This window comes from Tympanuchus pallidicinctus, unplaced genomic scaffold, assembly GCF_026119805.1.
Source record: "Tympanuchus pallidicinctus isolate F22 unplaced genomic scaffold, pur_lepc_1.0 scaffold4, whole genome shotgun sequence".
Lineage (NCBI taxonomy): Eukaryota > Metazoa > Chordata > Aves > Galliformes > Phasianidae > Tympanuchus > Tympanuchus pallidicinctus.
In genome coordinates this window covers 544,528-569,677 of record NW_026294758.1, presented here as the reverse complement: position 1 = coordinate 569,677, position 25,150 = coordinate 544,528, and the positions used below count along the sequence as shown (strand labels likewise).

The window sequence follows — 25,150 nt, the reverse complement described above, 5'->3', positions numbered from 1 at the left end:
GGACGCAATCTGTGTTCGTAAGGGACATGTTAGCCCATACCCACCCACTGGAAGGCTGCTTTCTGTGACCTATCAGAGTGCGGATTGGTGTCTGTGACAGCAAAGAGCCTGACTACACACTGTGCTTTTTATTCAGAGATCCCACCTGTGTTTCCTCCTATTGTGTTTATTTACCCCCTGCCACATAGCATGTGGCAGGCTTGCCTTGTCATTTTCTCCAGCCCTGCCTTGCTTGGATATCTTCTGCCATTTCAGATCTGCTGGGAATCTCTCTTGAATTAGAAATCTATGTGTGCTTTGAGTTTTCCTTCTTGTTTAGTGACTTTGCTGTCTTTAGGATCTCCATGTTTTGCTTTCTTTTTTTCTCACACCTTCTTTCAATTTCTGGGCTGTCTTTGGGTGTTGTATTTTAACTTACCAATGGTACGCAGGTGCTCATGCCATCTCAGAAAGGACTTGGGGCACAAAGGCATCACCATGACCTTTGTGCTTACTCAGATGAGGGGTAAGCACAAGCTTTGAAGCTTCCTGCTGCAGTTGCGGAATACATTCAGTAAATGCAATCTGAATTTAAAGGGAGCTTGGGAAGCCTCTGGCCCCACCTACTGTCTCAGTCTGTAGAGCTGAGTCTCAAAAATCTCCAACAGTGCAGCTTTCATCACCTTTCTGGGCAACCTGTTGTTATTCTTCACTACTGCATGGGGAACTTTTTCCTTACATGCAGTTAGAACATTTCCAGGGTAGTTAATGACCACTGTATCCCATTCTCCCACTCTGCAGTTTAGTAACAAGCATTGCACTATTTGCTCTTAATAATGGAGCACTGCGTCCAGTTCTGGGCTCCCCAGTACAAAACAGACAGGGATCTCTTGGGAAGAGTCCAGCGGAGGGCCACCAAGATGGTGAGGGGCCTGGAGCATCTCTGCTATGAGGAAAGGCTGAGTGAACTGGGTCTGTTCAGCCTGGAGAAAAGAAGGCTGAGAGGGGACCTGATCCAGGTCTATAAAATCTAAGGTGTGGGGGCAGAATGGTGAGGCCAGACTCTTTTCAGTGGTGAGTGGAGACAGGACAAGGGGAAACGGCCGGAAACTGCAGCATAGGAAGTTCTGCACCAATGTGCGAAGGAACTTCTGTGCAGTGAGGTGAGGAGCACTGGAACAGGCTGCAGGGAGGGGGGGAGTCTCCTGCTCTGCAGATGTTCCAGACCTGCCTGGATGCCGACCTGTGCGACCTGCTGTAGGGAACCTGCTTTGGCAGGGGGTTGGACTCGATGAGCTCTGGAGGTCCCTTCCAACCCCTACAATTTTGTCATTCTGTGATTTTGTGAATAATCTTGTAAGTAATCTTACAAGATTTAGGCTAAGAAATAAGGCTTTTAGCAGATTCCTCTGAAGATATCTCTTCTCCACTCTGAACAAGCTCATGTCCCTCAGCTTCTTCTCACAGGACAAGAACATCCTGGTGGTCTCCACTGGACTCACGTGAGTTTACCAGCATTTATCTTGTGCTGGGAAAAGCAGAACTGGACGCAGCATCCCAGTGGTTGTTTAATGGTTGCTGAGTAAAGGGAAAAGTCAGTTCCTCTGACCTAGTAGCTATCTTTCTGGATGTTGTTAGCTTTCATCTCCACCTGGGTGTGCTGCCTGGTCGTATTTATTCTGTTGTCTGCCAGAACCTCAGTGCCTATGCAGAAGAGCTGCTCTCTGCCAGTTTTCTTTTCTGGTTTCCTACACCGGATCACTCTCCAGGGTGAAGAGTTGAAACACTCAGCTGATCACAGATCTTCATACCAAAAGTTACTCAAAGAACTTGCTGCACTGGGACTCTGCTCTCCTTTGTAGTACCTCACCATCATCGTCTTGGCACCACAGAATGGGATCTCCCAGGATCTGCTGCACAGTTACACAGTGTAGGATAGCTTTTCCTTCCCTCCTGAGTAACGAGGACAGCAGACTGTGTTTTATAACGTGACTGTCCTTCCTGTAGCTGATAGCTGGAAACTTAGCTGATGGCAGTCACCTAGTCCAAGCCCTGCTTAAAACAGGCCTTCTGGATCAGGCTGCCCTGGGCCTTGCCCAGCTGAGTCGCAAAGATCTCCAAGGTTGGAAACATCATAGCCTCACTGGGCCAATCTTCTAGGGACCCTTCTGGGAGAATAGTGCTTCTCTGATCTCAAGGGAGAGCCCACAGTGCCATTTGTGTCCATTGCTCTCTTTGCCCCAGAAGTCTGGCTCCATCTTCTCTGTGTGTTCCAGCCAGTTTTGTGGCAGGAGAGTGCATCATTCATCCCAGTCAGTTCTTCACAGCTCCCCTTCCCTACTTCCTCAGCCCCGTTCATTTAGTGATAGCTGGTGAGGCTGTAGGTCTGATGCATTCTCTTACTGCTGTGGAAGTTCACTGCACTTCATAGTCCTTAGGTTTCCAACAGATTTGATTCTGCAGAGATGAGCACTGGTGAGAAGGGTGCTTGTCATCCTTCCTAACAAGTCCTTGAATTTGTGCATCTGTTTCTTTGGTGTAGAATGTTGTGATCTTCATCAGCCCAACAGTGGGCAACTCTGGCTAATTTCCACCGACTGTGTAATTCAGAGAACATTTCCATCTGACAGAATCTTCTTACTTCAGGCTCAGTCCCAGAGAACTTAGCACAAATAGAGTCCTTTCCATCGAACCAAAGGGTCAATCTGTTATCATCCTAAACGCTTGTGCTTATAGGGTCAACACGAGAGAGACTTTTTCCTTTTACCTGCATAGGTTAATTTGTTTTTACAGGTCACCTTTACTGACTCCTTCCACACCAGTGGGGCATTGTTTATTTCTGTTTCCGTGTAGCATCCTTCCAGAACTGAGAGCAGCAAGCACAGCAGACTCGTAGTGTGTGATGCTGCCCAGTGTCCCTCATCAGGGTGCCTGTTGTGTGCCCACCTAAGTAGGCTTCTGTGTACTTTAACCAACGTTGTGGTCACAGTGCTGCACTGTTTGCAAAGCATTTTGCAGTTGTGCACTTTTAATAGGAGAAATGGTGCGGTAGTCGTTGTTTGTCCAAAGGCGTTTTCAGCTCCACCAGGTAGTGCTGACTGGGAGACTGCTTGGATCTGTCAATGCTGTAATATCTTCTACGACCTTTTGCTGAAGTTTGTTTCATATTTGCCCATTCCTGCTGAAAGTTTGGTAGGAGACGAGGTGGAAAACTGTAGCTGCCGTGGTTTCATGTCTGTAAGATCTGTGGCTCACTTCTTACCCTGGACAATAGTTTTTTGTGAATGTGCTGACAGCATTGCTGAGTGTAAGTTTGATTGCCAATTTAAATCAAAACAGTGAAATTGCTGCCTGCAGTCAGAAGATTAGACCCACTGAAAATGAAGTTACAGATTTGGAAGACTGGTAACCAATAAAGGCAGGAGATATACCAACAAAATGACACAGTATGAAGATAAATTTGCAAATTCCTAATTAGCACTGCACTCACTAATCTCACTAAGACCCATCTTGTGCCATTCAGGTTAAAATCTGGGACATCCCCAAGCCCATGCTAACAAAAAACATCACCACCCCGAAGAAGGAACTTCTTGGACATTCTCGAAGAGTTGGCCTCATTGAATGGCATCCCACGGCCGATAACATCCTCTTCAGCTCTGGCCATGATTACAAGGTGAGTCCATTGTCTGCAGAGCCCTTCTTGTGGGATGCTGCGTTTGCCAGGTTGTTTTGAAATTTCTTTCATTTCAAGCTGTAAGTTAATGATAAAGACTTTAGAAACCTTTATGAAAGGGAAATTCCGTACTGACCCCAAAGGCAAGAGGTCATTCATGGGCTTCAAAAAGCCTGGTTCATTTTCACACAGAATCACAGAATCACAGAATGGCCAGGGCTGGAAGGACCTCAAGGATCACAAATCTCTAACCTCCCACCACAGGCAGGGCCACCAACCTCCCCATTTCACAGCAGCCCAGGCTGCCCAGGGCCCCATCCAACCTGGCCTTGAACACCTCCAGGGATGGACGGGGCATCACAGCCTCTCTGGGCAGCTGTTCCAGCACCTCACCACTCTCACAGCACACAACTTCCCCCTGACATCCAACCTCAATCTCTGCTCCCTCAACTTCAAACCATTCTTCTGGTGAACATCAGCCTACTCTGTTCTCCTTTCCTAGCAATATCCAATGCCATATACCTTTGACTTCATTCTTGTGCTAGTGCAAATATCTGCAGTGACACTGGCCATTTTTTTGTATAAGCTATGATTTGCCTTACGTACCAGAAATAATTTTAAATTATTTTAAATACATGATGGTAAGACTTATACATGTAGAGAAGAGAGGAGGATGTGAGGAGCGTACATATACAAAGTCCCAGCTTGGCCAGGCAACAAACAGATGACTTTTTGTTCTTTTGCCCCAGATAATGATCTGGAACCTTGATACGAGGGAAGATGTCCTGTCAAACCCAGTGAAGATCCTTGATGTTCACAAAGATGTGGTCCTCTCCATGTCATTCAACACGGATGGCAGCCTCCTTGCCACAACCTGCAGAGATAAAAAGATCCGTCTGATAGACCCTCGTGCGAGAACAGTCCTACAGGTAGGTTGACTTCAGGGTTTTTAGATCCAGCTGATCTCACCTGTGGAGCGTTTCCACTTCTGGGTAGATTGATTGCCATTAAAAAAGACAGATCTGTGCTCAGTATTCTTCCAGGCATTTAATGGTAGTACTGTCTTCTATTTTTCATGAAACAATTGCTGCCACTGTTAACAGGGTTTCTGTATTTTCTTACCAAGCTGTTTGCTCTCTGACACCCTTTGTGAAATGCTCTAATTTAATAGCTTCCTTCTGAAGTCCTCTGGGTTCCTTGCTCTGGCTGACAGAGGTCAGGAGGTCAGCTGGATGCAAGTGTACATTTGTCTGTACTTTGTGTCTCTTGGTAAGATGATGCTGATTGCCTTTTGGAGGTACTTGCACACATCTGTGTGCACAGAAAATCCAACAGTGCAACTCCTCAGGATTCCCCTGACGTGAATATGTGAATCACTAACCAGAGAGTTGACTGAGTTTTTGAGAATGCACTGAAAGAGTTTTAAGCTCCCTTTCTCAGATCCCTGTGAAATCCTGCTTGCTGTAGTTTCAGCCCAATTGGGAAGATCTGTTGGATGTGAACAACTTCCCCACGTTTGAGGGTAGATGCTCTTAAAGGTACTTTCATTCTCAACTGCGCATGGCTTCTTGGACTAGAAGTCTCGGGTACAATGAAATGTGCCTACACAAATTGAAGTGGTGTGCCTTAGCCTACCCAGATAAGCCTCACGGGCAGTGGAAGGGACCTCAGCGATGTGCCACGATGTGATTTCTCGTGAAATTTTTTACTGCAACAAGGAAAGGCGCTGTCTCTTACTCAGGAATGGGTTTTCTCTTCCTGTAGGAAGCCAGCTACAAGTCTCACAGGGCCAATAAAGTCTTGTTTCTTGGAAACATGAAGAAGCTGCTCTCTACTGGAACATCCCGGTGGAATAATAGGCAGATTGTAGTATGGGATCAAGTAAGTTGAACCAGCATTCTTCATTCTTCTCTCTTTTATTATCACTTTAACTATTCCACCTGCTCAAGAATTGCTTTGTAACAGCAATTTGGAAGCAATCTGCCCTATCCCTGAAGAGTGACAGGCTGTATTGTTAGGATACTATTAACTCTGCATGACTTTCTGAAAACGCTCTCAACTCTGTGCATAGAATCCACCAGATCAAAGATAATGCTGTGTCCAGTGAGGAAAAGGGAGGTCAAGAAAGTTAAAAGCAGCTCTTAGTGGTCTTATTGGCAAAATTGTTATGGGTGCTGGAAGTTAAGTGAATTCTAGATAAACACACTCAAGCAGAGCTCTGAAGGGAAGAAAATATGTGCTTTATTTATTATTTGTGATTGATTTATGATGATTCCTTACATTAGGTAGTATTTGCCTCTTTCAAGACATGCTTCCTTGGTGACAGCCTTATGAAACTCTTCTCTGCCCCCCTCATATGCAGCAAGACACTTTTCCTCTGTTCACTACATCACTGTACCCTCTGCATCAGCTGACCTTGCAGCACAGTCCTGTGCCTCTTTTTCTCACTGCCATCCTTTGTAGCAGGCAAAGCAGGTAGACCAGCTCTCTGATTCGACCATTTGACTATGTTTGGACATGGCTTCTCTGCGTAGGGCAGAGCACTGTGCTGCCTCCCAGATGCTTCCCACAAAGCTGAGCTGTGCTGAGATGTACTGGTGTCATCACAGAGCAGCTCTCAAATGTCACTCCAAGGTGGGGTTCATGTAAGCTGTTCCTGACTAGAGGTAGCTGCAGGTGATTCCAGCCGTTTGTTTTTCCTGTGTCCTACACAGAATGACCTTTCTGTGCCTTTACTGGAAGAGGATCTGGATGGCTCCTCGGGGCTCCTGTTTCCTTTCTACGACTCAGACACGAACATGCTTTATATTGTGGGAAAGGTAAGTGCTTTCCGTGTTAGCAAATGCTGTCTGGTTCTTCTCTTAGTCAGTGTTGTATCACCCACATCACTGAGGCTGAAGTCATAGTTGCTTCTGAGTCACATTCACCTAGAGATATAGACCAATGCGATGGGGTCTAAGAATGCTGGAAAATCAGGCCACGTTTTCTACTGCAAGCATGTCACTTTTACTGCGGGTACATGGTAGAGCCCTAACTTCTCTGCATACAGGGTAAATATTTTGGTAGGAAGAGCTTATGTTCTTGACCTCACATAGCTTCTGGGGCCACGCGCTCTCCTCAGACTCTGGACAAGCAGAGCCTGGCTTACGTTCAGTTTCTTTGCATTTAGGGTGATGGAAATATCCGGTACTATGAGATTAGCCCTGAGAAACCATACCTGAGCTACCTGATGGAATATCGCTCTCACTTACCACAGAAGGGAGTAGGTGAGTGCCTAACATGACGAGAGGGTGCTGACTTCCAATCTTAGAAGCTGGAGTCCGAAATATCATTTAATGTGTAGAAAAGACGGTGGATTAATTTCAGTCTCCATACTGGAATGGTGGTTGGCTTGGCCCAGTTCACCTATGTACTTCAGGTGTACCATGGTCACACCTTGGAGAGGTCTCCTTTGACTAGCAAAGTATGGACTGAGGAGCTCTACCAGTTTATACCGGTGCATCCCCTCCACGTAGCTGGTCTGGGACCGTAGACTGGATTTAGAGGTGGAGCATGTTCCTTGCTTTAAGACTTTGCCTTAAGATTTCCAGCTCCAAACTCTGTTGACATTGTTTCTACTCTGGGATTTCTTTGTGAATAACGCCTGCCACCCACTGCCCTTGCTCCTTCCACTCGCCTACCTTCTTCTGTATTAGCATTTCCCATTCAAGTTAGACCTCCTGCAGCTAGGTCACCTCCTCCAATCGAAACCTTTGCTCATTAACACGTACCCACATTATTCCAGTGTTGGACTAACTTAATTTATAGTATTTGGGTTTCAGCTCTCAGATCTCAGCTGTAACCCTTTTTTGAACATTTTCCAATCTATCCTTCAGGCCACATTTTCCAACAGAGGCAAGTGAGTTTTTAGCACCATTTGCCAGCCCTACATGCTGCCTATAGACACTTCTTCCTCAAATACTTAGGAGCACTGGATTCTGTGCCTGCAGGTCTCCTCCAGGAAACTGTTGTTAGAAGAGAATAAATTATTTAAAGCTGAACTGGAAGATCTCTCTATTATTCAGTTTTTTCCACTGATTTCTTACTAGAGTTACCAAGCACTCGAATATCTTAAGTGGCTCTGTCAATCCCAGAAACACACATGATGCTGGATGAAAAATTAGATTTTCATACCCTTATATTCCAGTCTAGTTTGGGACAGTGTTGGGGGGATGATACTGGCCTGGAAGCACCCTTGGTCTGACCCATCCAGCTATTACTGTGGTATTTGGAGGTCCTGAACTCCATTCCTACTGATTATGATAATTAAATCCTGTGGCATCAGCTGCTAGGTCTGCTCAGTATTGGTCACTCCGTTTGCAGTTTGTAAGAATGAGTAGTGAACAGGAGGCTCAGGTCAATCACTACAGATCCTGCATGTAACCTTGTGATCTGGAAGGAAAAAAAAAGATTGAGTTTTACTAGTAATTTGTAACACTGAGCCTGTTTTGTGTCAGGATTCCAGACCATGCTGCTATAGAGCTGGCACTCTGACTCACGTTTGTTGGCCCTTCTTCCATGATGGTTGACGTTAGTTCTCCTACGAAGATTTATGTCCTGTTTCTCTTATGCCTTCCCAACAGGAGTGATGCCAAAAAGAGGCCTTGAAGTGTCAGCTTGTGAGATTTTCCGTTTTTACAAGCTGATTCCAACCAAGAGCCTGATTGAGCCCATCTCCATGATCGTCCCTCGATGGGTAAGTAAGCCAAAGGTCTGGGATAAATATCAGCCAGTAAGAGTGCCTATCACTCTTACTCACTGATATTAGTGATATCAGTGAGTCACAGTGCTCCTCTCTGTGACTTCTGGATGGCAGGAAGAACAAGAGATTTTCTCTTTCCTTCTCTGAGGAACAAAGTTAGTCAGCCGGTGGGTCAGCCCTGCCACCAAATCGTGGGTTGGGTAACTCAGAGTTAGATCTCTGTAATGGCCAACTTTCCTTCCAAACTGACAATACCAGACTGCTCTGCTTTTGTGTAACAAAGGGTCTCTCTGACTTTCGGGACAACTAGCTGGCTGTAAACTTCTAGTTTACAGATGCAAGGAGTTTGGTAACATAGGGTTAATCTGTGTAACTAACTTCTCCCCAGTCTATTGTCTGGATGTGAAAGGGCTTTACTGTCAGGAATTAGAACAGGCCATCAGATGCTCTGCTCCTGAGCTGGGGTGAGGAGGAGAGTCTCCGGGCAGGTGAGAAGCTTTTACGTACATTCTGGTGGCACACTCCCTGCTCGTAGGTGGAATGAGCTCCTTCCTCCACCACCTTCCAGTATGGACAGTCTAAGCCCAAACCTCTCTGATGTTGTGACTGCTTTGTTTGCTTGCAGTCAGAGTCGTACCAGGAAGACATCTACCCCTTGACCACAGGAGGCCAGCCAGCAATGACGGCACAGGAGTGGCTGAACGGAGTTAACAAAGGTCAGCACATAGAGAGCTTCCCAGCCCTTCAGCTCCCCAGGGCTTGGGTAAGCTGCTGCAGGCTCTCTGGCCTGAGAAACAGTAATGGAGCTAAAGGAGAGATGTGACAAATATAGCTGTCAACTATAATAATCCAAAATGTTCACTACTGTGAACTGCAGACCTCTCCTGTCAAGCACCTCCATGTCCGTCCCTTGCAGGTTGTTTGAATGAATTGCTTTCTGCTGATTTCTGAACGTGGTTTGTGAGCACTAACCAGTCACCTGACTTCCTCCATAGGGCCCCTCTTGGTATCCTTGAGACCAGGCTCTGGACCTGTGAATTCCTTACTGCAGTTTCCTGTGTCAGAGCCACCTGTGAAAAGTCCTGACCCGAACAAGAGTCATGAAGAAAGAATGGCACTGGAGGAGATGCAGAAGAAAAGTGAGATCAAAGACAGCAGAAACCAGCTGAAAGTAGAGGAGGGGTTGCCGGAAAATGAGCACATGCTTCTCTCCAATGGCTTTGACGTATTTGAGTGTCCACCACCAAAAACTGAAAATGAGGTGTGAAGGTGTAGGGTGAAGGGTTGGGGCTGTGGGGGATATTTAGAGATAGCTGGCAAAAAGATTCACAAGGTGATGGAATCTGGAGAGGGTTTATTTTGCAGAGTCTGGAAGAGCGTGAGATCTTTGTGGCAAGTGGGAAGCCCATTGGCAGCCCAGGGACATTTCTGAGTATGTGCAGGTTATTTGCTTTTAAGAACCCTGGAAGGTTTTCATTCTCAATAGCCATGCTTTGTCCCTTTTGCATAGGCAAGGCTTTAGCATCTGAGCTTGACAGGGCAGAAATCTGCTGACCTCAATTTTCCAGTGGTGTGAAGAAGGATAGTCTTCGTGTTTCTGAACCTGCCCCATGAGGTTACCAAAGCATCTCTTCCAGAGCTGGGTCATCTGCTGCGTGCACAGTGAAAGGTCATGCTAGTCCAAACAGAGAGGAAAGAGCATGAACAGAAGTAAAAAAGAAAAAGGAAAAAAAAATCCCTCAGGTAGGACAGTAGGAGATCCTGGAATGTAAAATGCGAATACTCTCCTCAGCTTGAGCCATCAGGAGGAAGGTTGTATTATCTACTGAATTAAGCAGATGTACCATTACTGACGAAGACCTACTTTCGTAGTGCAAGTGATCACTGCTGCTGCTCAGTCTGTAAGCTGAAAGCCCTCTCTTTAAGTGCTGTTTCTCCGAGAAGTTGACAGGATCGGTGGCGTTTGTTAGGATGTCTGTATTTCCTCACTGTAAGGGAAGTAAACTGTGACTTTTCTTACAGCTTCTGCAGATGTTTTATCGACAACAGGAAGAAATTCGTAGACTACGTGAGCTCCTAAATCAGAGAGATGTCAAAATTAAACAGCTGGAGCTGGAGCTCAGAAACGTCTACATGAACACAGGCAGGTACTGAATGTTCCGGCCTGTGGCTCTTCGCACCCTCAGCCGCTGCAGCAGATTTCATTTCCTGCACGACTCCTATTTTTTTGCTGGCGGAAAAGCTGATGCTTCATGCAGCATGGATTTCCCTGGCTTGTGGTGGTCACATTTCCCTAATCATAACCAGACAGTTGTTGGTGGACTTGCCGTGCTTCTTCAGTCTCTTCTTGCTTGCCACGTCACTTGTCTGAAGCCCATGCATTAAGTAGTGAGATTTGGAAAATCTTCCTCTTGTTCCGGAGAAGCCACCTGTTAAGCTCTAGGACCAAAACCTGTTTTGTTGCTCCTCCACATGATGGGAGAGTAAAGGCAGCTGCTTGCTTCTTTTCCCACCTCTGACTCCAAAGTGACCCTCGTGCCACCTCCTGCCTCACGACTCAGCCCTGCGTCAGGGGGCTTGACAGTACTGCAGCTGCTCTCACCTGGTGCTGGGGATAGTCCTGCTCCATGCAGGAGGGTGCACTGGGGCTGCCAGTCGTCAGCACTTTGGCAGTAGGTGAAAGAGGGCTGCTCTGTTTGGAGATGCTACACAAAAGGGGGCAGTGATGCTGGCTGGTTCCCACCAACAAAGCTGCAGGTGCAACAAAGGTCTCCGGGTCCTCTGAGTCAGGGGCTTCTTTCCTTCCTTCCTTCTACCAAAGACTCTCAGCCCGCTGCAAACCTTTCAGCAACGGTGCTAGAAAAGCTGTCTCAGCCACAGGTGAATCATGGGACCATGGCTGGCCACAAATAGCCCTTCGTGTTTGTGCTCACAGCTGCTGCCTTCTTAATTCCCAGGTGCCACTGCCTTGTCCTGTTTTCCTGCTGGGCTCCTCCTTCCCCCATCTACTGCACGTTCCAGCAGGCTGCCCCATCACCCCAGGTCCCACAGTTTGCTTATCTGTGCCCTGTGGCACCAGCTCGCACCATCCCTTTGCATAGGGTGAGAGCAGCTGCAGGCTTCAGGTCCCATCCTTGTTTTCAGGCTGGTGCTGGTGACCATTTTTGTGCAGGTGCTGTCTCCAGCAGGGAGAGCTAGGCCAGCAGATGGACTCCCCAGCCTGGTTGGTGTCCTTGGGTCTCACTTGCTCATGAGAGGTGCGAGCTGATGAGGCATGGCATGAAGAGAAGTGGCTGTCAGCAGCCCAGGGATCTGAATGCAGCAGCAGCAGCAGCTCCTGAGAGGGCATAATTTTCCCTGCCCTAAATGCAGAGCTCATGGAGATATCCCTATCCCCAGTGAAGCAAGCAAACACTGATTAGTCTGTAACTGCACATCTGTCGTGGCACATGTAATAGTGAATAGTAATGCCTTGCTGGTTCCATGTAGCCTGATGCTTTCCCAAATATTTTCCGTAATCAGTCTCCTGCAGACAGCCCCCTAATTAGGGGCTAAGCACCATCTGTGCTCATGTGAGACTTTCCTGATTCCCCAGCAGCAAGCTCAGGGGCACCAAATGCTCACGTATGGGAATCATACAAAGACTGGCAGCTTGTTTTCTTTACAGCAAGAGGTTCACCCGGCTTTCAAAGTACTTAGTTCATTTCTACATAGCAGAAACAGATGTGGGTGCTGAAAGTCAAATGTTGTTGTTTGTTTGTTCCTGCATTATTAAAGAGAGGGAGTAGTTGTAATGTTCTTCAGGAAAAGCCTTTAGCATCAGTCACTGGTTGAACAGAGCATCCTGAGTTGGAGGAGTCTGATAAGGTTCATCAATTCCAACTCCTCTTTAAATTTTTGCAAAGAAATCAGGATTCACATGATGTTAAGAACAGCTTTGTTGAATCAAACTTTCATGTCCTCCAGAATAGGATTTCCTGCACCCTGGGCACACTCTGCAGTAAGCAGTTATATGCAAAAACACACCACAGATACACAGCTTCAAACCAAACACGTGCATCTTACTCCAGAAGTGGTCAGGCTTTCTCACCAAAGAGAACAACTAAATAAGAGATCTCAAAGCCCACCACGCCATGCCAAGAAAACCTGACGGCTTTCAGGCTTCAGAGCCATTTTCACAGTGTTGTCCCAGGAACAGGGTACTTTGTTCCCATGCTGTTATTTTCAAAAGGGCAAGTGCTTGATACGACTTCGTCAGTCACGGTATGTGTTTTATCTGTCGGATTTTTTTTTCTTATTTTTCCTACAAAATAAATTATTTAAATTATTTCCTAGTCAAAATAATTTTTCCACGGAATTTGTACTTTCTCTTGAGAACTGTTTCTTCATCGTGCTACGACTGGATAGCATAGAAAGTTTTCAGCCACCACAGTTCTCATCTTAGGGTTGTGTTGATTTCAGCATTTCTAGGTAAAAGAAAAAATCATTTAGGCTTTGCTGGCAGGCTTTGATAAGGCAAGACAGTGTAATCAAACCTGCTCTTTTAGACAGTATGCCCATAGAAGTGTAGACTGCGAAATACACCTTAATTTGGAGCTCAAACGTGACCATCAGTCTTTCACATAAACAAAAAATGGAGAAAATGTAGTTGTGGGCAAATGAACTGTGCCTAAATCGACTTCCGTGATCATTTTAACCGTTTCTAAAACTCTTAACCGCTTTGTAAAAAAAAATAAAAACAAAACAAAAACTGTAAAACGTGGGGATAAAAAACAAATTTGTGCAATGAAAAGCAAATATAATTGAATAATAAATACGTTTAGAGGTTTTTTGATACATGCAAGGTTGTTGGCTTCTTATTGTCATTGTGTTTTTAAGGTGACTAAAAATTAGGCCAGATCAGAGGGCGGATGTCCTGAAGAAGCTCAGAAAGGAGCATCGCCCGTTGTCTCTTTTGCTTGTGTGGAGGCGCGGCGTTAGCTTTCCTTCTGTCCCAGGTGCTGCAGGGTTCATCTGCCTCGCAGCATCCTGCACCACTCTGCCGTGTCTATGAATAAACCAGTCCTTTCTGGAAACCTCTTGCTGCAGGAGGTGTTCCCAGACCAAGTGCGCTCGGACCAGCAGATGTTACGCTTCAGGAGTGTTCAATATATTAATATTAAATTGACTTAATTAACAATGTTTGACGTGACGTGGGATTTTGAAATTGAAGATGTTTGACATTTCGTGGGATTTTGATTTAATAGAGTGACGCAGCAATTGCTGAATGTTCCAATACAACAGCTGCAATGGACAGATGGATCAAAGTGCAAACAAAGTTCACAGTTCCGCACCAACAGGGATTCCTTGCTCCTCATTCATAAATTGATTCATCAACCAGAGGTCAGGGAGCGATCAGCAAAACTTGCTCACCTTTTAACAGCCCCATATGGCCAGTGCGTAAACAGTGGAGAACAGAGGCTGACGGTGCACCACCGTGGCCTGAATGAGGTCTCATCCCCACTGAGTGCTGCTGTGCTGGACATAATGGAACTCCAGTAGGAACTGGAGTCAAAAGCAGCCAAATGGTATGCCACCACTGATGCTGCCAACGCATTCTTTTCCATTCCTTTGGCCATGGAATGCAGACCACACTTTGCTTTCACCCGGAGGGGTATTCAGTATATCTGGAACCATTTGCCCCAGGGGTGGAAACAGCCTGACCATTTGCCACAGGTTGATCCAAACTGCATTGCAACAGGGCGGTGCTCCTGAGCACCTGCAGTACATTGATGATGTCGTTGTGTGGGGCGATACAGCAGAGGAAGTTAGAATAATCCAAATCCTCCTGCAAGCTGGTTTCCCTATTAAGTGAAACAAAGTGAAAGGACCTGCCCAGGAAATTCAGTTCCTAGAAGTAAAATGGCAAGATGAGCATTGTCACATCCCAGCAGATGTGGTCAACAAAATCACTGCTATGTCTCTACTCACTAGCAAGAAAGAGACACAATCTTTTCTAAGCGTAGCGGTCTTTTGGAGGATGCACATTCCAAACTAGACTCATTGTTAGCTCCCTTTCTTAGGGGAAGGCGGAAGAAGAATAATTTTTGTGGGGTCCTGAGCAGCAGCAGGTGTTTGAGCAGATTAAACAGGAGATAGCCCGAGCCGTGGCCCTGGGGCCAGTAAGAAGGGGACAGGATGTAAAGAACATCCTCTACACTGCTGCTGGAGAGAAAGGCTCCCTCCACCCATCATTCTTCTGATGCCACTCAGAGTAAGTGGATTGCATTGGTTACACAGGAATCATAGAAGTGATGGACTGGCTTGAAGGCAAAAAGTTTGGACCATCACCAGCAGAAGAGGTACCATGTGCTAAAGAGGACCCACCATACAACAAATTACCAGAAAATGAGAGGAAATTTGCCCTGTTCACTGGGGGATTGTGTCATATTGTAGGGAAGCATCGCAGTTGGACAGCTGCTGTGTGGAGTCCCACACGATAAGCTGCAGAGGCCACTAAAGGAAAAGGAAAATCAAGCCCATTTGGAGGGATAAAGGCTGTCCAGCTGGCCTTAGATGCTGCTGAACGGGAGAGGTGGCCAGTGCTTTATACTGACTCATGGATGGTGGCAAATGCCTTATGGGGGTGGTTACAGCAGTGAGAGCAAAATAACTGGCAATGAAGGAGTAAATCTATTTGGGCTGCTGAGCTGTGGAAAGACATTGCTGCCCGAACACAGAATATGGTTGTAAAGGTGCGCCATGTGGATGCTCATGTGCCCAAGAGTCGGGCTGCTGAAGAACAGCAAAACAACCATCAGGTAGACCGAGCTGCCAGAATTGAGGTGGCTCAAATAGACCTGGACTGGCAACACAAGAGTGAATTATTTCTGGCTCGGTGGGCCCATGAGACCTCAGGTCATCAAGGGAGAGATGCAACACACAAATGGGCTAGAGACCGAGGGGTGGACTTAACTATGGATGCCCTTGCACAGGTTATCCATGACTGTGACACATGCACCACAATTAAACAAGCCAAGAGGACGAGACCTGTCTGGGGGGAAGGGCGATGGCAAAAGTGCAAACATGGGGAGGTGTGTCAGATTGACCAGATCACCTTGCCACGATCTCGTGATGGAAAGCATCATGTGCTCACCATGGTGGAGGCAACCACTGGGTGGCTTAAAACACATGCAGCACCCCATGCTACTGCCTGAAACACCACGTTACGTCTTGAGAGCAAGTCCTGTGGTGACATGGCACTCCAGAAGGAATTGAGTCAGATAAGAGGACTCATTTCAAAACCTGCCTTGTGGATATTTGGGCCAAAGATCAGGGCACTGAATGAATTTATCACACTTCCAGTTATGCACCAGCTTCTGGTAAATTAAATGATACAATGGGTTGTTAAAAACCATGTTGAAAGTGGTGGAACATGTAAGCACTGGGAGAAGCATTTGGCAGAAGCCACACGGTTGGTCAATACCAGAGGATCGGTCAGTCGAGATGGTCCTACCCAATCCAATTGCCTACATACTGTAGAGGGAGATAAGGTCCCTGTAGAACATATACAGAGCATGTCGGGAAAAGCAGTTTGGGTCCTTCCAGCTTCTGGAAAGGGCAAACCTCTTCATGGAACTGTTTTAGCTCAGGAACCTGGGTCCACGTGGTGGATGATGGAGAAAAATGGGGATGTTCAATGTGTACACCAAGGGAGTGCAGGAATTCCATTCTGTGTATGCATATGCATATAGATACGTGTGATGTGTGTAATATCTGTTAATTTCTGCTTGTTTGTGTATAAATATATGCTAAGCATGATGTAGCGATGTGGAATAAGCAGTGGAATGTCACAGTTTTGTGATTTTTGTCGTCATGATTCCACATCATATCATCATGTAAAGCAGTGGGAGTTAAAGAGTTGATGTTCTGGTTCTGTAGACTGCTTTTTATGGGCATCTTGGAGAGGAGGAGAGGAGTGGCATTTCCCAGAGGACTTCGGAGGAGGGGAAGAAAGGTGGAGCTTCTGCAAAGATGGCAGGCTCCTTCGGTGTCTGTTTGCAGCAGTGAAGCACGTTGTCCACTGCAGTCTGTAGTGAGAGGCCTCAGTTTTGGACACTCTCTCTCATTTTGTTTGATTTGTTGGCCTCAGTTCCACTTGTAACATGTTGTATTGTGTTATCTTAACGTTCCTCGTCAGATCGTTGCCGCTGCTCTTAGACCCATCTATGATCTCCCGACCCTTTCCCCTTTCTTCCCCCCACCCAGGCTCGGGCTCTGCCTCGTTACCGGCTGCTAAACAATTAACACTTTTTCTTGCTGTCTCTCTCTCAGTTAACCGCAGAGAAAGTATGAGATTCCCCTGTGGTCTATATAGCACAGCCTATTGACAATGCCCACATCCTTGACCCCAAGTCCTGGTCTATCATAGGGCCCCTGCTCCGAAGTGTCATGGTCCTTCTGGTCGTGAGCCGGCAGCACCAGCAGGAGCCATCTTGAGGAAAGGAGGCCTGCTTGTTGGCCACAATAACCCCATGCAGCTCTATAGGCTTGGGGCTGAATGGCTCGATGGCTGTGAAAAGGAAAGCAATCTGGGGGTTTTGGCTGGTGCTCGGCTGAACACGAGCCAGCAGTGTGCCCAGGTGGCCGTTAGGGCCAATGGCATCCTGGCCTGCATTAGAAACAGTGTGGCCAGCAGGAGCAGGGAGGTGATCGTCCCCCAGCTGATCACCAGTACGCAGCACTGGTGAGGCTGCACTTTGAGTACTGTGTTGTTTCGGGCCCCTCACTACGAAAAAGACACTGAGGCTCTGCAGCGTGTCCAGAGAAGGGCTGGTGAGGGATCTGGAGCACAAATCTGATGAGGAGCAGCTGAGGGCACTGGGATTGTTCAGTGTGGAAAAGAGGAGGCTCAGGGCAAACCTCACTGCACTGTACAACTTCTGAAGGGAGGTTGCGATGAGGAGGGGTTTGGCCTCTGCTCCCAAGCAACAAACAGGACCCGAAGAAGTGGCCGCAAGTTGTGCCAGAGGAGGTTGAGGTTGGACATAAGGAAGAACTTTTTCTCTCAGTGGTCAGGCACTGCAATGGCTGCCCAGGAGGTGGAGTCGCCGTCCCTGGCAGCGTTCAGGAGGCGCCTGGATGAGGAGCTGCGAGATCTGGTTCAGTGCTTGTGGCGGCAGTGGCGATGGGAGGGCGGTTGGACTGGATGCTCTTGCAGCCCCATTCCATGATTCTACGGTTCTAAGAATACTGATGGGCTCTGGGAACAGCTTGCATTTGGCTTGCATGCCAGCAGAAGTTGCACCTTCCCAGCCACGCGCCCTCCCTTCGCAGAAGGCAGCACAGGGTCGCTCAAAGAGAACGGCGCACGCACAAACACTACGCTCTTCCGGCGCTGCGCCCGCCTGGTTGCCGGCCGTAGCTGCGCCGCTCCTCGTGCGCACGCGCCTGCCGCCACGCTGCGCCTTCACCTTCTTCCTACGCACGCGCACCGCCCCTCTTCCGGTTCCGGCTTCGCTGCTCTTCCGGTTCCGGCCCCGCTCGGCAGCCGGAGCAGCATGTTCCGCATCGAGGGGCTGGGGCCCAAGATGGACCCGGAGGAGCTGAGGCGAAAGATGCGTCGCGACGTCCTTACGTCTGTCCGCAACTTCCTCATCTACGTGGCGCTGCTGCGGATCAGTGAGTGCGCGCGGCTGCCGGCGGGTGCCCGGTTGCGGGGAGTGGCGCCGCTCTCGGAGCCAGGCCCGGCTGGGCACCGCGCTGCACGACCGCCGTGCCCGAAGCTTTCGGAGCGCCGCGCCGCTCGGAGACTCCCGGGCCGGCTGCCGGCTCGCTCATGCTGTGCTGCTTTCTCTTTTCAGCTCCCTTCGTCCTGAAGAAGCTGGACAGCGTGTGAGCTCTTTGCGAGCTGCACGGAAGACTCGGCTTCTGAAAACGCGCGGCGAACTGCTTTCCTCTTGTTGTTAGTTAAACGTTGTTCCGGAGGCGGGCATCCGATCCTAAATATTCCTTACCATGGCCGTGCATATTCACGCAGAGAGCGATAGCGCAGCGGGAGGTGTGGGGCCGATGTCCGTTCTGCGTGCAGGTACTCGCCGAGCACTGTGGAGCTTCAGCAGTGTTACAGTGGAACAATTCGGGTACTTTTTTAAAACACATTCGTCTTCCGGTATGAAGTCTGAAGCGTTGGCAGGTTGCTCTGTTGTGCACCTGCCTCTAAACTGCCACGTGCTATGGCTATCGATGTCCCCAAACCTGTCTGTATAATTACTTTGCTACTGAATCCAGTGCAGAGGGAGTTTGATTTTAAATAAATGGGAGAGCAGTTCTGTCATGTAACGAACAACTCTGGTACTGACTTATTTCTGGTAATGACCAGTTAAAGTAGAGGTTCTTCGGTAGTTTTTCCCTGCCTTTCTAAGGCTTACACTCTCCACCCTCAGTATCAGTGTGTATTGAAGAAAAGCGATGGAAAATGAGAAAGACAATTATATATTTTTCTGGTTTCTAAATATGTGCTTACATCTGAAACACAGATGTGTAGTCAAGACGCAGAAATAAAAGCAGAAAGGCTTGGCTCAGCAGTGTCCAGCAGGCGTGTGCTAGTTTGCCATTCCAGTAGAACCTCCTGGACATTGCATTTGTGCAAGGCATAAAGCTTGAGCAAGGCTGTACTACTATTAAAGGATTTTAGACACAGCAGATTTTCATAATGCCTGTCATATGCTGAATCCAGCTCTTGTCACAACTACGGATTGCCATGTACTAGTTGTTCAGGAAGAGTGTTACTTTGTGCAGGGATTGCAGGCAGAATTCTTATCTCTGCTGTTGCACTGACACAAAAAAATTGGTCAGCTTGCTTTGTAAAGAGGGTTGTAGTTTTCCTCTCTGAAAGAGTTTGTCAGCCCTAGGGCTGATGCTTACTGTTATGCACCGGCCTTAGATGGACCTGACTTGCCACAGTAGGAGCTGGATTTTCATGCATTTTGAGTTACTTCTCTGTTTGGGTAAGTCTAAAGGCACGTATTTAAGATTTTGTTTTCTTAAATCAGACATGCAGAGAGATCTGGATGTTTCTGAAACTCGTATTTCATTCTTTTAAGCCATTTTGTCCTAGTGTTAGTAGAGTGCCTGCATGTGCCTGTAGTGGAGGCACTGCTTGTTCTTCATGTGTTGGGTGGTTGCTTGGGTGAAGTCTGTCACCTTCATGGTCTGGATTGGCAGGGTGCAGTGCTTGTAGGAAGCACAGTAGAAGTACTGCAGTGCCAAAGCTTTATGTGGAAAGGTTTCTAGCATGCCAGTCTCCCTGCTAAATCCTTAACATCGTGCATGTGGTATGCATTTTGTCCATTTGCAAACATTTTTCAGGGCTGAACACTGCTGACCTGTGAGCAGTGCTGCATACCTCTCATCCTGGAGAAATGTACTTGTTAAGAGTGGGCTTGAATTGGCTTTTAGGAGCTCTTAAAGACCGTCCTAGGGAAGTTTCTTTCAGGAATATAAGAGATGAAGCCATCTGCTTATTAAAATTGGAGAAAATAAATAGGTATTCTTCTTGACTGTGATCTTCTGCAGTCTCTAATTTGGCAGGGAGTTGCTTTACTTGACTGCCTCCAGGAAAGACTGAGATGCAGTAAGAAGCTGAACAGATGTCACTGCAACCTGGCTGATGACTGCTGTCTGTTGCCTCTTTACTTCTTGGCATTCCTACCAATGTGAAGATACTCTGCTGTGGTGGTGTGTCTGCAGCCTTGGAGAAACAGCTACTCATCTTCCAAGCAGAAGTTGAGCAGGTGGTCTGGATGGCAAGACAGGCAGCAGCAGTAGAGTGTAGGTCTTAATGAACCTCAGAGGCTGGGATATTCTGTAGATACAATTTCTCAGCTAATTTTATTTTATTGGCAGTAGGAAGAAGATTTTCTCCGCTAATTTTAAGTTGTCATTAACAGAATTTTTCTTTGTGCTCTCTCTTGGGACATCACCTGTGATGCAAGTCCTAGTGACAGGAAAAGCCCCTCTTAGGGGTCAGAACTTCAGGAGACCTCATCGTTTGTCTTGCCTTGCTGCAGACCAGTTGTAGGCTTGTCTTGATAAAGGATTCAAGTCTGAAAGCAAAGAGGAGCAAGAAGGCAACTCTTACTGCTGTTTGTGTGCAGCATCCAGAGGAAGAGGTCTTGTAGAATCAGGCAACTTCCCAAGCAAGGGTTTGTTTAAAGTTACTGTAATAGGCAAGCAGCACTGTTATGAGTTGCTCTTAAACTTAGGGGCTGCTTTTATGCAAAGAAAAGTAATTTTTGCAGGTGACTCCCTTCTGAGGGAAATAAAGAGCCCAGTGTGTGGACCACAGTCTTCTAGTAAGGAAGTGTATTGCTGCTCTGGGGCTTTGGTCAGGGACATTGCTAGAAAACTTCTTGGCCTGGTTCACTCCTCTGATCACTATCCCTCCCTGATAGCTCAGGCTGGCAGTGGTGAGGCTGCCGAGGGAAAGCTGGGGCTATCAAAAGGGGCTTCAGGAGACTGGGGCAGTTAGCTGATGGAGCGAGAGTACGGATGGGGTTTTCCTCTGTCGTTTCAGTGGTGTGGAGGGATTCCAAGAGGACCAGGAAATCCCATCTGATGAATACATAGCTAAGAGGCTGGTTCATGTCCAGCTTTCCATCCACACCTCCCAAGTCCTTTTCCACAGGGTTGTGCTCTATCCTTACGTTCCCCAGCTTTTACTGATAGCAGGGTTTGCCGTGACATGCAGAACTTCGCACTTGGATTTGTTGAGGATTTCCTGGGCCCACTGCTCAGGCAGTCCAGATCTCTCTGGTTGGCATCCTTTCCTTCAGGCATGTCATCCACACCACATAGCTTGGCATCCACAAGCTTGAGGGTATGCTCAATTTCACTGTTGATGTCACTGATGAAGATATTACAGGCCCCAAGCACTGACCCCTGGGGGACACTGCCCATCACTGATCTCCATCCAGACATGGAGCCATTGACCACCACTCTCAGAGTTCAGTCCTGCAGCTGGTTTCCACCCATCAAGTGCATATCTTTCCAATTTGGAGAGAATGATGTTTTGGGGACCGTGTAAAAGACCCTATTGGAGCCCAGATAGATGATGTCAGAGTCTCTTCCCTCATCTACTGATGCAGTCTCACACCATGGTAGAAGGCAACTAGGTTGGTCAGGCAAGACTTGCCCTTGGTGACACCGTGCTGGTCCTCCCATGTCCCCTCTACTCTCTTCCATGTGCCTTAGCATAGCTTCCAGGAGTATCTGTTCCATGATCTTTCCCAGTACGGAGGTGAAGCTGATAGGTCAGCAGTTCCCTGGGTCGTCCTTCCTAGTCTTCTTAAAAAATGGATGTGACACTGCCTTTTTTCCAGTCATCAGGGTCTTCACCTGATCAACATGAATGTTCAAATGTCATCGAGAGTACCTTGGTGACTACATCAGCCAGTTCCCTCTGGACTCAGGAATGCATCTCATCAGGATCTCAGATTCCCCAAGTGATCACAAACCTGATTTTCTGTGTGAGGAACATCGTCCCCTCAGCCCCTACTTTCAAATCCATCCACTCAAGGGATGTGTGAAAAACAGTTGCCAGTGAATTCAGGCAAAAAAGTTGTTGAGTACCTTTACCTTGTCAGCAATTACTACCCTGTCTGTATTGCTTACAAAGAGGGGTGCACCTTCTTGGACTTTCCTTTTCCAGCTGATATACCTATAGAAGCCTTTCTTACTCTTCTTTACACCCCTTGCTTAGTCCAATTCCAGTTGGGCCTTGGCCTTCCTGACCCTGTCCCTACTCAGCCTAGCAGCATCCCTGTACTCCTCCCACATTACCTGTCCCTTCTTCCACCGCCTGTGCATTTTCTTCTTGCTCTCCAGCAGGTCCCAGCTCAGCCATGCTCTTTTGCTTTCCTTTCTTGACTTCCTGCACTTGAGGATGGTCAGCACTTGCACCCTAAGAAAAGTTTTCTTGGAAGATCTGACAGTTCTGCTCCTCTCTGTTGTTCTCCAGGACAGTTTCCCAGGTGGTTTTGTTGTCAAACTCCCTGAAGAGCTGGAAGTTGGCTTCTCTAAAATTTAGCATCCTGATTTTACTCTTTGTCCTATATCCTTCAGGAATGTGAGTTCCAGCATTGCATGGTCACTGCTGCCCAAGCAGTCTCCAGTCCTGATATCACCAACCACGTCACTTGCACTGCTGAGCAGCAGGCCCTGTATTCCATTCCTCCTGGTGGGACCGTCCATATTACTTGACTCAGAAAGTTATCCTCAGTGCATTCCAGGAGTCTCCTGGATTGCATGCAGCTTGCCATGCTACTTTTCCGGATGTCAGGTAGTTGAAATCTCCCAGGGGTACAAGAGCCTGTGATTGTGATGCCTCCTGTATCCGGAGGAAGAAGGCCTCATTTGCAGGCTCTGCTTGATTGGGTGGCCTGTAGCAGGCATTAGCCACAACGCTTCCTTTCTTGCCTTGGTCTCTGACTCTCACCTTGTCTTGCTCATGGCCATTCTTAAGGGACATCTCTTCACATTCTTTTCCTTCCCTGACTTCCTCCCCTCCTTCCTTGCCTGTGCCTTCTGAAGAGCTTGTAGTCATTGATAGCCATTGATAGCCATTCCAGTCTTGGGAATCATCCCACCAGGGTTCAGTGTTGGCAATTACGTCATGCTTTTCAAACAGCATCGTGGCTTCCAGCTTCTCCTGCTTATTTCCCATTCTTGCTACCTTTCTAATTGCTTAAGAGACAGACATGCAGCTAACTGGATGTGACAAACAATTAACAACCTTGTGAAGGCATCAGGGCAAAAACTGTACTGTAGCACTCTTAGCAAATTTATAAAATCATAGAATCATAGAATTACCAAGGTTGGAAAAGACCTAAAAGATCATCCAGTCCAACCGTTCACCTATTCCCAACAGCTCCCACTAAACCATGTCCCTCAACACAACATCCAGCCTTTCTTGAACACCCCCAGGCTCGGTGACTCCACCACCTCCCTGGGCATCCGTTCCAGTGCCGACCACCCTTTCTGAGAAGTAACACTTCCTCATGTCCAGCCTGAATCTCCCCTGCCGTAGCTTGAAGCCATTCCCCCTGCTCCTATCACTGATGACACGAGAGCAGAGGCCGACCCCCAGCTCACTACAACCTCCCTTCAGGAAGTTATAGAGAGCAGTGAGGTGCAGAACAAACACGTGTTGTGCCCAAGTGCAATGGAGAAGTCAGGAGTCAGTCGCCGTGCGTAAGGTGACCTTGGGTGTCCCCCAGCCACGACCCTCCACAAGCACCATGTGAAGGGAGAAGCACGGCTGGTACAGCATGTGCACAGTGTGTGATACCAGGCACTGCACCAATTGGAAGGGACCGCTGCATGGCGTGAAAGGCACTGCCAACCCCACAGCTAGCGATGCTCACCTCCACACATCCTCGACCACCCCAGAAGAAGGAGGAGGATGGACCCTCAGGGCATCATGGGATCTGCTGTGGTGACTTGCTATTCTTTCCTTTGTTTTCCACCTCCTTCTCATTTTTTTCCCCCCTCCTCGCCCATCTTCTAACAAACAAAGGCATGCTCTTGCTCAGTCAAGACCTTGACTCTGTTCCAAGTCTGAATTCAAAGGGATTGGGATCAATGTAATGAGCTGCAAGCCTCTTTGCCTCGCAGCGCATTCTGAGACATTGCCTACACACAGCCCTGCGAGCTGCAAAAATACAGAGCCGCGCTTTCCGTTCTGATGGAGGAACTTCAGAACTGGTGTCAAGATTGCCAAAAAAAAGACCATCATTTGTTTTGGTATATTTGCAACTCCATTTTCACTCAGCATAAATAAATTACCTGAGCATTTTCAAATAGGTTCCATAGAGCTGCCGTTGGATATTCAACTCAAAAAATGGATCATCCCTCTTTGCCAGACTTTTATGAGAGCTCTCTTACCAGAGAGAAACGGCCCTTGCTTCGCAATCGCACCTTATTCACGTTGTTGCTTTTCAGCACTAGGTGTGATGTTTGTGAACAACTAATTTGGAAGAACCAAGTGCAACAGGAGTAAAACTGCATCAAAAATCTCCAAAGGACATCTTGGGAGCTCACCCAGAATTGCAGCTGCTGCTATTGAACTACACTGATGCCTTAGCTTCCTAAGGATGAGATCATGCTTCCCACTAGTTTACTGTTTTCGATGCACTCTTTTATTTGTGTTTTAATAAAAAATATATATTTTAAAATAAGTGGGTTTTTTTTTTTAGTTATATAAGCTAACTGTGTTACATATTTTATATGTGGTCCAAGACAATTCCTCTTCCCTCAGTGTGACTCGGGTGAGCCAGAAGGTTGGATGCTCATGTCCTGTTGCAGCTTGGAGGGGCGTGCTTAATTTAGGCCCAGAGGATGAGGGTGAAGAAAGCTTTCTCCTTACCACCCTGTTGCCTGGGATCAGAGGTGATATGTGCCTTACCCAAGGCGCAGGCAGGAAGAGCTGCTGCCATGATGGTGCTGGGCACGGATGGCTGCACTGAGCTGCTGGGCTGTGTGTGGGCCTGCGGGCTGAGGACTGGGCATGCTTGATCATAGTTAAACCTACCCTCTTTCAGTTTAAAGCCCTTAACCTTTGTCCTATCATTACACTTCCTGATAAAAAGTCTCTTCTCCACTTTCCTGTAGAGCCCCTTTAACTAATAGAAGGCCACAATGAGGTCTCTTCCACCTTGGGAGGTTCTGTGGCTCTAGGAATGTACACAGGTGCAAACAAGCTGCACAAGCCCTAGGAC

At 47.5% G+C, this 25,150-nt stretch overlaps 2 protein-coding genes across 3 annotated transcripts in view; both read left to right on the top strand.

The window, feature by feature from the left end:
• CORO2A (coronin 2A) overlaps positions 1-13,236 on the top strand; it is a 47,582-nt gene extending 34,346 nt beyond the window's left edge. For both annotated transcript variants that reach the window (XM_052701464.1, XM_052701463.1), the window contains exons 4-12: positions 3,503-3,652; positions 4,402-4,581; positions 5,417-5,533; positions 6,367-6,471; positions 6,822-6,918; positions 8,275-8,387; positions 9,019-9,109; positions 9,389-9,654; positions 10,416-13,236. In XM_052701464.1, coding sequence (XP_052557424.1) covers positions 3,503-3,652; positions 4,402-4,581; positions 5,417-5,533; positions 6,367-6,471; positions 6,822-6,918; positions 8,275-8,387; positions 9,019-9,109; positions 9,389-9,654; positions 10,416-10,547 — 1,251 coding nt within the window. In that variant the 3' untranslated portion in view covers positions 10,548-13,236. The remainder of the gene's footprint in view (positions 1-3,502; positions 3,653-4,401; positions 4,582-5,416; positions 5,534-6,366; positions 6,472-6,821; positions 6,919-8,274; positions 8,388-9,018; positions 9,110-9,388; positions 9,655-10,415) is intronic.
• Positions 13,237-17,882: 4,646 nt separating this feature from the next.
• On the top strand, positions 17,883-18,720 carry TOMM5 (translocase of outer mitochondrial membrane 5). The gene is made up of 2 exons (XM_052701497.1): positions 17,883-18,053; positions 18,236-18,720. Exons 1-2 carry the CDS (start codon positions 17,933-17,935, stop codon positions 18,268-18,270), a joined length of 156 nt encoding a protein of 51 aa, XP_052557457.1. The 5' UTR covers positions 17,883-17,932; the 3' UTR covers positions 18,271-18,720.
• Positions 18,721-25,150: the final 6,430 nt, after the last annotated feature.

Coding starts and splice junctions, on each gene's coding strand:
- TOMM5 (XM_052701497.1), top strand. CDS start 17,933: ATGTTCCGCATCGAGGGGCTGGGGCCCAAGATGGACCCGGAGGAGCTG. Junction 18,054..18,235: donor CGTGGCGCTGCTGCGGATCA/GTGAGTGCGCGC, acceptor TTCTCTTTTCAG/CTCCCTTCGTCCTGAAGAAG.